The sequence below is a fragment of the Pteronotus mesoamericanus genome, unplaced genomic scaffold, assembly GCF_021234165.1.
Source record: "Pteronotus mesoamericanus isolate MK-2021 breed Mesoamerican mustached bat unplaced genomic scaffold, CSHL_Meso_final contig_557, whole genome shotgun sequence".
Classification (NCBI taxonomy): domain Eukaryota; kingdom Metazoa; phylum Chordata; class Mammalia; order Chiroptera; family Mormoopidae; genus Pteronotus; species Pteronotus mesoamericanus.
Window position 1 is genome coordinate 1,317,388 of NW_026555200.1, and position 11,606 is coordinate 1,328,993.

The 11,606-nt window shown below is 53.5% G+C and overlaps 1 protein-coding gene across 1 annotated transcript in view; it reads left to right on the forward strand.

Moving 5' to 3' along the window:
• Positions 1-8,062, forward strand: part of PADI2 (peptidyl arginine deiminase 2) — a 38,879-nt gene extending 30,817 nt beyond the window's left edge. The window contains exons 11-16 of the mRNA XM_054579619.1: positions 1,593-1,744; positions 3,619-3,763; positions 4,728-4,821; positions 6,438-6,523; positions 6,858-6,986; positions 7,604-8,062. Of these exons, the coding sequence (XP_054435594.1) occupies positions 1,593-1,744; positions 3,619-3,763; positions 4,728-4,821; positions 6,438-6,523; positions 6,858-6,986; positions 7,604-7,837 (840 nt within the window). The 3' untranslated portion in view covers positions 7,838-8,062. The remainder of the gene's footprint in view (positions 1-1,592; positions 1,745-3,618; positions 3,764-4,727; positions 4,822-6,437; positions 6,524-6,857; positions 6,987-7,603) is intronic.
• Positions 8,063-11,606: the final 3,544 nt, after the last annotated feature.

Sequence of the window (11,606 nt, forward strand, 5' to 3'; positions counted from 1 at the left end):
GCGCTGCACCTGCCACGGTGCCAGCATTAGCTGTTGTTATGGTTATCGTTCTATAGCCCCGATACTACCCGCAGTGGGGACTGTCCACTTCCTCCAACACCCTGAGGGGTAGAGTCGAACGGGGCCGCTGCAGGCGGGAGAACTGAGGCCTCCCAAGCCCTGCCCTCCCTCTCCGCGGGTCACCGCCTAGCGTCAGCGTCCCAGGCTGGCCTGCTTCTGTAGCCCTGGGGGACGTGCCAAGCCCAGCTTTGGGCCGCGTGCTTGCCCGCCTGCGTGATGCTGTAAGGCCCCAGCTGCCCCAGCCTCCGGCAAACAGCACCTTGCCCTCCTGGGCGCCCAGGCGAGAAGGCGCTAAGCCCAGCCATCCACCGCACCTGCCGCAGCTGTCCCTGCTGACTCAGCTGGGCCAGCCTAAGCCATAAGTCTTCCCACTCCGCATTTGTTTTACAAGGATTTTTGTCAGACAAGCTTAGTCCTGACCCTAATGCAAGTTTCCAAGCAAGGTCCCTACTTCTTTTTTTTACCAAAAAAATCATCAGAGGAACCTTAAAATTCAGGGTCACCAAGGCTGTATGAGCTAGGGACCTCTGGGTTATGCCAACTCCACTCTGTTGAAGCTCTGTATTAAAGATTCTGAGGTTATATCTGGGCTCAGTGACAAATACGGTTGTTTGGGAATAGGTTGAAATGTCATATATGTTACATATCTGCCATTCCTGCATGTATCAGTCAGCTTTCACTAGGTAAGGCTGCAGTGACAAACAACCCCCAAATCTCAATGACTGACAACAACAAAGGACCGTTTCTCCCTTGCAGTCGTGTTGGCTGCTGGTTGGTTGCCTGCTGCTCTGCTTCCTCATTCTAGAGCCCAGGCGGCAGGCACAGCCACAGTCTAGGGAATGCCATTCTCTTAGCACAAGGGGAGAAGAGAGGGTTGACAGGCATGCACAGTGGGACTTAGAGCTTCCACTCTGACCTGGGCGACATTCACTTCTGCTCCCATTCATTGGCCAAAGCAAGTCATGTGACCAAGTCTGATACCGAGCAGGGATATATATTCCTTCCACAGGGAGATACCAGGAGTCACACAGCAATAGTTCAGGATGGAAAATCCTCTTACTAAGAAGGGGGAAGCAAGTTTCTGGGAATAATAATACAATCTATGCCCTTGTCTCAGGTCACCTAATCCAACACCTCTTTGATGGATGGGGGGACTGAGGGTCAGAAACATGAAGAGATGAGCAGGGGCATCCATAGCACAAAATGAAGACAAATCCCAAAATCACTGACATGCCTTCACGTTTGGGAAATAGAGGCACATGCAGAAACTCAGATGCATGCATGCGCACACACACGCGCACACACACTTACATGCTCACATTCATACTCAACCCCCACAACGTGCTCACAGACTCAGCCTCCGTCTCCCAGGCCCTGCTCTTTGGTGGGATAAGAACACCACAGGGGACCTCCCTCCCAGAGGCTAAGCACCCACGGTGCCAGGCCAAAGGTGGTCATCAGAAGGTGGCTACATTGGGGCTAAGGACTTCTGGCTGCAGGACACTAATGATGGGTGTGTGCTCCCTGCCTAGGGCCCAGATTTCGGCTACGTGACCCGGGAACCCCTCTTTGAGCCTGTCACCAGCCTTGATTCCTTTGGGAACCTGGAAGTGAGTCCCCCAGTGACCGTGAACGGCAAGACATACCCCTTGGGCCGGATCCTCATCGGGAGCAGCTTTCCTCTGTAAGAGAAGCCAGGGTGGGGCCGGGGGCAGCAAGCCGGGGAGCTTCCTCGGTCTCTTTAGGAGTGGCCTGGGCTTGGAGCGGGTGGCTGGGAACATTAAGCTCTCCCATGACTCTCTGATAGGATGTAGACATTCATGGAAAGAAAACTAAGTTAGCCTGTACATCTTAGCATAAATTAGGATCAAATATAAAACTAAATAAAAACCTCTCTTCTCCAAACGGGAAGGTATCTAATGAGATTATAGACCAGGTAGAGAAGGGATGAAGGGGTCCAGGGAAGGAATACTGAGAGAGGACGAGGATGAGCGGGAGTACACCGGCAAACCCTTGAGGGTGCTCATACGCAAAAATCAGGAGGAGACATGGCCCCGCTCCAAAGCCTGAGTCCCTGGCTCTGTAACCTGTCCGCAACACCCTCATTCCATCCCCAGGTAACCCACCAATCAAGGAAGAGACAGATTCTTCCTTGGTCAGGGCAGTCGCTGGGGAGATAGTGAGTACTGTGGGTCCTCGCTTCACAAAAGGGCTGTCAGGAACCTGCACATATAGGACCAGCCAGGATTTGGGCACCAAGTCCCTGTGAGCTACACGGGATGCTGTACCTTCTTCGTAGAGGCCACTGGCACTGTCAGTGACCATTTGCCCACCTTTCTGTCCTTCTCCCTCCACTCAGTAGCCACGCATCCATTCAACAAGTACTTCCCAAGCACCAGCCAAGTGCCAAGCCCTCTGTCAAGCATGAGGTTCCCAACGTGAAACCCAGCCCCCCACCTTCAAGTAAATGGGGAAAACACATGAAATGGGGGTACAGTGATATAAAGAATGATGAGGAGCCAGAGGAATCCAAGGAGGGGTCCCTAAACTTGTGGGGAGTTCAGGGAGGGCTTTTAGAGACAAATATTTATTGAGGGCCTTCTCGGTACCAGGCATCGTTCTAGGCTCTGGGGATATAGCAGTGAGTCAAACAGACATAGTGCCAGCTCTCAGTGAGACTTCATTAGGTTGGGGGAAGTACAGGAAATAAACCTGGAAGCTAGAAAATAAATACGGTACTTCTGGGTGCTAAAAAGTACAATGAAGAAGACAAAATAAGATCACATGATAAAGAGTGATGGGGTGAGAGGACTTTAGCTTTTGTGGTTTTGAGAAAGTAACTTTGGAATTGAGGGCTGAGTGATGAGAAAGAGGCAGCCATGGGGAGAGCAGAGGAAAAGAACATTCCAAATAGAAGGAGCAGCAAGGGCAAAGCCTGGAAGTGGTAACTGGCTTAGCAGGTAGCTGGAGGAAAGGGAACAAGGAGGAAAAAAGGGACATGAGGAAGGAGAGTCAGGCAGGAGCCAGATCAGAGAGGAGTTTTTTGTCCTCTGTAAGGATTTCGGTTATAGTCTAAGGGTAATGGGGAGATTAAAGACATCGAGGAGTCCAGAACTCAGGAAGGGCTTCCTAGAGGAGGTGTCACTTGACCCGATTAAAAAGGAATTAAGTAGATGTTAATGTAGCAAAGAGACACAAGGGCTAAGACAGATTTTGGAGCCATGCCTGCGCCATAGCCCCCTCCAGCAGTCCAAGCAAGACCCCTGAGCACAGGAGCTGGCCTCCTCACACCCGCTGACACCATCAGGGACTGGAGGCTGGGCTCCAGGCCCTTTGCACAGGCCCTGGCTGCAGCCAACACTTCCTTCTTTCCCCTTTGGCTCAAACACTTTCCAGCCTGTACAAGGGTCCCTCCTCCTGGCAGCTCAGCCCCCTTCCCAGGACTTCTCTGTTGTTGCCACCCTGGGTTCAGGCTGGGCTCCAGAGGCCACAGGACTCTTGTGAGAGGCACAGTGCACAACCTTCTGAAAAGCGGCCTCCTCCCCAACCCCGCCCCAGGTCCGGCGGCCGGAGGATGACCAAGGTGGTGCGGGACTTCCTGCAGGCCCAGCAGGTGCAGGCGCCCGTGGAGCTCTACTCGGACTGGCTGACCGTGGGCCACGTCGACGAGTTCATGACCTTCGTCCCCATCCCGGGCACAAAGGTGAGCTGGCCCCTGAGGCTGGAATGGACAGGGTAGTGGAGAGCCCCTGTCCTATCTTGTCAGCAGAAGGCGGAATCTAGAGGAAGTAGACAAAGGAGTCTGAAGCTGGTTTGTATGTTGTCACTGTAGCAGGTAAATTTTTAACCCAATATATCCAAAATATTAGCATTTCAACAGGTAACCAATATGAAAGTTATCAATGACAGATTTTGTAGGGGGTTTTGTAAGTCTCTAAAATCAGGTATATATTTTCCTCTTAAAAGCACATCTCACCCTGGCTGCTGTGGCTCAGTGGACTGAGCACCGGCCTGTGAACCAAAGGGTTGCTGGCTCAGTTCCCAGTCAGGGCACATGTCTGGGTTGCAGGCCAGGTCCCCAATAGGGGGCATATGAGAGGCAACGACTCAATGATGTTTCTCTCCCTCTCTTTATCCCCTCCTTACACTCTGTCTAAAAATAAATAAATTTTTAAAATCTTAAAAGGAAAATAAAAAAGCACATCTCCGTTCAGACTAGGCAGTCCCAATGCCCAAGAACCACGCGGGCTATGGCTGCTGTGCCGGCCGCAGTGCTGCAGAGAGCATGGGGGGTGGGCCTGGGCCTCTGCAAGCGGTGCTCTCATTTTCTCACGTGAAAGGAATGGCTGCAACTTCGTACCCTGGACATTTTGTGCACCTGGCTTGGCCTCTTGGCAACGTGAAGAAGCTCTTCCCCTCCATCCAAGGCCCCCTTTGACTCTGAGCTTTGCCTCAGTGGCGTCGGAGGTGGAGGAATTCCAGTAGCAGGAAGGGCGAGAAGCAGTCCTCTGAAAGGGGAGAGCCCTGCCCCGCAGCCCCCGCCACTGGCGTGGGGAGGCTGAGACATACAGAGGCAGACAGGGCTCGGGGCCCTCAGGGCGGGGGCTCCCGCGTGCTCCTTGGCCACTTCCCGTCTGTTGACACTGTCCCTCTGGACGCTCTTGCAGCAGTTTCGGATGCTCATGGCCAGCACCTCGGCCTGCTACAAGCTCTTCCGAGAGAAGCAGAAGGAAGGCTATGGTGAGGCCATCATGTTTAAAGGTGAGTGCCCACAGGGCCCTGGCAGGGAGCGGGCAGCTGAGCCCCAGAGGGACCCTCAGGAGGATGGGGCCCATGACTTCTTTGTCCCTAAGCACCCAGCTCCACCTCTGTAGGTGTCTGGTCCGCTCCAGGGCTGTCATGACGGTGGGAGGCAGCCTGGCCTCTGGCGACCCTCGCTTTGGCCAGCTGGACCGTGAAGCTGCCTGCTGCTCCTTACCGTCAGCAGCGCCACGAGCTTCCTCAGGACCTCGAGTGTGCTTTAAATGGCACCACATGCAGAGCGTTCAACGGTTCCAACCTGATGTACAAGCTGCACTCGAGGAGCTTGTGTTTCAGAAAGGAAGACAGAAGTGTACACAATGCATTGGAGGGACAGAAAGAAGCGTGGGAGTCAACGGGCCTGGTATACAGCCATCCCTGTCAGCCCCAGAGGGAGAAATTACAACTGCGTCACTGAGACACCCGCGTTCTCGGGACAGACGTAGACAGGGATGGGGTTTGCTCTTAAATTAATCATGGAAAGAAGGAAAACTGATCAGGTGGACACAGTGCAGCTGCCTTAGACAGGCCATGCCAGTTTCTTCTGTTTTTCTTAAGTTACTTTTCGTCACTTTCAGGTTGGTTTCTCCAGTGTACCTACTTCCAAAATCGGGCTGATGCTCACATCACTGTCCTCCACACCCAAAGGCAGTGTGTCCAGGACAGACAGGACCAGTCTAAGACCACTGTCCTTTTTTAATTCATCACTGACGGGACTTACTATTCTTTCATGGGCAGGCATAAGTCTTGACTTTCTGGAGGCTACTTTCTATATTAAACATACCTCCAAAGCTACCCATAGGCTCTAGGAATCATTATGTTTGTACAAATTGGTCCAAGTGGTTATATGGAGACAGCTCAGGGACAGGGTGAGAACCCCAATCTCTCTGCCACTGACAAGCTACAAAACTGGGAAGTACAATGGACCAGTGACTCTTCCCAGAACAGGATGTGCCACTAGCTGTGTGACCTTGGACAAGTCACGTAACTTCTCTGGGCCTCCATTTCCTCATCTTTAATTCTAGCAGCGCCTCACAGAAATGTGGGGAAGATGAACTAATCCATGTAAACCATCTGAGAGAGTGCCTGCCGCATAATAGGTGCTCCGTGAGCATTGGATATTGCTGGTCAGGACAGAGGCCACCTGGGCCCTCAGGGGAACTCGGAGGCAGATGCCGGCACAGACCAGGGCAGGCGCCGTGCTTGGGGCAGGTCTGGAAAGCCGGAAGGTGATGCCTCTGGGCACCCTGCTTCTGCCATACTCACCCTGGAGGGCTGCTCATCCTCAGAAGCAGGCTCCAGGTGGAAGATTCAGGTGGCTAATTGTGCCACCCCACCCTCTGGCCAGAGCAAGGGCAAGGCAGCCAGCTGCTGCCCCTTCCGTGGCCCAGGCAACAGGGCCAACCCTGGGGAGAGGAGTGTGTGCTGCCTTCCCCAGGCAGAGGGGGCCCCGTATCCCCTGGGAGAGCCCTTCTGTGCCCCTGCCTGTTCCCAGCCCCATCTCCCTCCTCCTGGCAGTTAGCCCAGAAGCTGGCACAACTGAGGCTAAACTGTCCCCTGACCTCTGACCCCCACAGGCTTGGGCGGGATGAGCAGCAAGCGAATCACCATCAACAAGATTCTGTCCAATGAGAGCCTTGTGCAGGAGAACCAGTACTTCCAGGTGAGGGCAGGGCTTTTGTTATTAATCCAAAACATGCTCACCCTTCCTCTCACCTCACGCAGTGGGCTGAAGAGTCAAGGAGATACTGTGTGGCCAGCACATAGTCAGACGCTGAGCACTCACTAGCGTCATTGCTGTGACCCTCTCCCCCGCTCTCTCTGTCACTGCCATGCCTGAGCCCTGGTGAGAGGGGCGCTGCAGAGGGCGGGGGTGCAGCATGAGCTCCCTGCGGTGCTGGGGGCCTGGGTCTGGCGCGGCCGACAGGAGTAGAGTTGACAGAGGTGGCGGGGATGTCCTCTCATTTGCCTGCCCGCCCTTCCTGTCCCGCTCCCAGCGCTGCCTGGACTGGAACCGGGACATCCTCAAGAAGGAGCTGGGGCTGACGGAACAGGACATCATCGATCTGCCCGCTCTGTTCAAGATGGGCGAGAACCGCCAGGCCAAAGCCTACTTCCCAAACATGGTGAGGCGCTCGGGACCCCACACCCCATCCAGGCCCAGCCCTGGCTGAGCTGCTGTGTGGCCTCCCCCACCCACCCCGGGCACTTGCCCTCTCTGGGCCTCATTCCCTCTGAGGGGAGACATCCTTGTCTCAGCTGCCTCGCTGGGCTCCTGGGAACCTTTATCTTAAACAGATAGGAAAGGGCTGTGTAGGTTCAAAGGGCCTCTGTGGACAGGGGATAGACAGGGGGGATTCTTGTTACAGAGAAGAGACTTCTATGAGATAGAGAAGAGAACACACACGTAGATACATGCACACGTACACACGCGTGCGCACCTGTACCTGTGAATACATATATACCTATACATGCAAGTGCTGATGTGTACATATATAGCCATGTGCACAGGCACGCACAGGCTCATACATACAGAAGAAGGTGGTCTGCTTTTCCACTTCAGCTCTGCCATGTATACGCTGCTTAGCCCCGTCCTGTTCCTCAGTTTTCTCATCCGTAAAGGGGGATAAATCACAATACCTGCTTCAGAGAGTGGTTGGGAGGGTCCAGTGAGCTTAGAACAGGGCCAGGTGTGTAGTAGGAGCTCACTAAACAGGAGCTAATGCCCTGCCCTCTGCCACAGGTGAACATGATTGTGCTCGGCAAGGACCTGGGCATCCCCAAGCCGTTCGGGCCCCCGGTCGAGGACGTGTGCTGCCTGGAGACTCACGTGCGCTCCCTGCTGGAGCCCCTGGGCCTCTGCTGCACCTTCATCGACGACATCTCCGCTTACCACAAGTTCCTGGGAGAAGTGCACTGTGGCACCAACGTCCGCAGGAAGCCCTTCCCCTTCAAATGGTGGCACATGGTGCCCTGACCTGCAGGGGCTGTTGTGGGCCGGTCTCAGCCCACCGACAACCAGTGCGGTGGCTGGGCCAGCCCTGCAGTTCTTAGGGTTGCAGAAAGCCCTTCGGCGATAGCCATCAAGAAACTTGGAAAAAAACAAAAAAGGAAAACATTTATAACATACAGGACCTGGAAATTACAAAGCACACCGGGGGCCACCCAGCGAGGCGGTGGGGAGAGAGAGGATGCACGGGCCCGGGGGTCTGCTCTTACTGGAGCCGAGGGTGGGGGCCCAGGGTTTCCCAGGCTTACTCTCTATCGGCAAATTTAAAACAAAAGAGTGGGGTGTCAAAGCATGGAAAAGGAAAAACAGGCTCCCCAAATGATCAGTTATCAAACTCAACCAAGATCTGTAAAATGAAGGAGCGTGCAGGGAAGCAGTCAGGTCTGTGGCTGGCAATGGGATTGTTGGCAGTGGATGCTTCAGCCAGGTGCGTGCATTATAAAAAATAGGAAACCCAGCTTTCAGGGCCATATCACAGGGGACGTGGCACTTCCGTCCCTTCCTGAGTTCTCCTCCAGGGCTTCCCTCTGCCTGACCGATGCACGGGAGACCTTCAGGAGCTGAGGAGGGATTTGGGATGTCTGCGCCTTGCCTTCCCTCGAAGACCCTCAGCACCCACTGAAGCCGCCCCCAGTGAGCCGGAACTCGGTCCTTCCTGAAAAACAGCTGGGCATTGGGTCAGTAGCAGCACAGCCCTAATATGAAAAACAAAACCAAACGTCACATACCCAAATCATTCCCCAAAGAAGCCTTCTTCTCTTGTACAAAATTGAATGAAGGTGAAGGGAAGGAGGTTCTGGGCTCACCAGTTCTCCTGGGAGCCATGCCCCAAAGGTCAATGTAGGTCACGTGGAAAGGGACCTTGGGACCCTGATGGACCTCCAGCTGCTTTTCATCCTTTCAAATTCACCCCCTCTGGGGTTCCAGGTGGTGGCCCCCATTATTCACTCCTTACCAGCCTTCCCAGCCCCTCGCCCCTTGGCTTTCTCTCTGCAGTGTTGACACATCAGCTAGCCCCGCCTCTCCCCCCCCCCCCCCCACACCGCATTCCCTGCGGGTCCAATAATGTTTCTTAGCACCTTCCCCTGAAGCAGATGTTATCAGAGCAGCTGTCTCCATTTTTGAGATGCTCCTCATGCCTCATCCTCCTCAGGGCCACAGGCTCTCCCAGATGCTTGGGGGTTTCTCCCCAGACCAGCATGCTTGTGGCCTGAGAGTTCAGTGTGCAAAGAAGCCCTGGGGTCAGCCATACCTGCCTTCTCTTGCCTGGTTCTCATTTCCTGGGTCTGTCCCTGACCTCCCGCCTCTCATGGTGCCTCTGCTTCCTATTCCAATACCAGGCCCTTGGGCAGCTAGACCGGGACTTTCTCATCACTGGACCCTCCCCCAGGACATAATTAAAGACCTCCCCAGACATCAGACCCATTCTGGGCTGGCTGCTGGCCTTAGGGATGGATCGATTATCCCATGGAAGCTCACCTGCGCATCTGCTGGAGACCCCCTCATTTGGACATAACCAACTGAAAAGGCTCCACTTCACCTAACAAAAGTTCCTTTAAGGCCAGCTGATGTCAGGAGAATGAATGAATTCCAATTCCACATTGAAGGTTAAAAAGAACCAATTCACAGCCAATGAAAAGATGATAAAGTTGTATTCTTGGGAGAAAGGGATTTTCTGCCCAGATTATTTCGTTCAGTCATTGAATAAACATGACTGAGTGCCAGTGCTCCTACTAAGTGCCAGGCACAGTGCTGGGTTCTAGGGATATAGTGGCTAGTCGCAGGCTGGACACACGGTCCCTGCCTCATGGAGCCAGTCAGTTCCCACCAGGCCACGCCCACATCGAAATAGCCAGTGTTACCCTTTCATGAAGTGCCGTTTAGAAGTGCCAGGCTGCTATACTCAGAAAACGCACGGGTCACGGAGCCTCCTGCAAGTCACTGTCTCAGTGAAATGCGAGGCAGGGGGTCCCCATGAAACAGACCTCCTTCCCATCCAGGGGGGCCAGGACCACCCAACAGATCAGATCCCAGAAACTTCAGAAGCCGTTGGGCCCCCTGTGGGGACAGTGGCCCCTGCCTTAGGGGGACAAAGCCCCACATCTTCTCTCCAACCCCAGAGCTGGAGACACCAAGTGCCTATTTGAGGGTGTTTTCTGGAGATTTAGAGTTTGTCGTGTGTGTGTTTGGTTAATGTGGGTTTTCAGGCTTGCTTTCATTTTTTTTTTTTTTTAGTCTATCTTCAGGGGAAGCAAATGCCTCCCATGTGGAGATGGTGTGTGTTTATAGGTTTTTCTGACGCTCTCCCCGTCGATAAGTCAGTAATTCCTGATGACTCTGGAACCTTAGGGCTCGGACACCCGCTCCCATCTCGTTTGCCGACCTGTGTGACTACCCTTTGCGTGGACGCCCCCTCTTCCCCAGCTCCATGAATTCTTTGCTCTTCCTCACCCCCCGCCACTTCCTACAAGTGGAGGCCTAGAATATACTTCTGTGTTGCAAAATTCAGCAAAGTTCCTCTTTCAATCTTTATTTTGAAATACTTTCTGTAGGAGGGCAGGGCTGTCATGAAGATGGCACAGTTTGAGGTTTCTGGACAAGAGGCCATGATGCAGATCAAAGATCGGGGGCGGGGGGTAAGAGCCTGATACAACAGCAATAAAATAAACGGGCAGATGGGAAATCACGTGGCTGTCGGTGTGATGTTCACTGCTGCTTCGTGGACACAGCCTAGGGCGATGCAGACCACACGCGGGCCTTCTGCTGGCTCCACCAACCCTGCTCCTCTGGGCACGGTCAGGGCTCTCGGCAAGCATAACTCAAGTGCTGGGAAATCCTCCACACACTCAGTGGATGTGTATTACATGGCCACCGCCCAAGGTCAAGACCAACACCCACTGTAAGGTCTGACTGTGTTTTTGTGAAATTCCCCAGAAGCAGACCTTGAGATGAGCATTTGAAAGCAGTGATTTATTAAGGAAGTGCCTCTGGGAGAAACCATGAAGGGAGTGAAGGGAGCAAGATGGAAAAAGGGAAGCCAAACAAGGCTGTGATTTCAGCCACAGCCTCAGCCTGCCCACCGGAGAGCTCGGAGGCCTACGTGGCAGCTCAGAGTTCTGGCATCTGGTGCCTGCACCAGTCGGTCACTGGCTATGAAAACTTGGCTCTCTAAATGGGCTCGCAGGCACTCCTAACCCACAGGTAATCATCTATAGCGGATCACGGTTGTAGCTATTAGCCACAAAGTCATAGGAGGTGGGGATGAGCTCACAAAATCAAAAGGGGGATCTGGGCGGCACACCAAATGCATCCACTGCTCTGGGTGATATCATGTTCTCATAATACGAAATTGTTACACACAGGTATTTGTGACTTGACCCATGGTATAAAAACCCATGTAACATAGTCATAGTATAACAGGCTCTTTGTGAACAAATTCCTGGGGCCCTAAAATAGAGCCACCTGCTTGCTTGCTGAGCGTAGAAGCCACTTCCAAGCTCTTTGGGATGCACCTGGTGGCTTCTTATTCCTTAGTCCCATCTTGGGCTTCTGGATCGATGTTTTGATGCAGCCATATTAAGAGGCCACTGCAAAACAAAAATCACTAGTTCTCTTACTCCCAGATTTAAGTCATGGGCCCAGCCGTCTGAGGTCACTCTTCTCTTTTATACCCAACTAATGTGGCCCAAGCCACAGCAAGGCCAACCTTCAACAGGGTTTCCTGACCCACCTATTT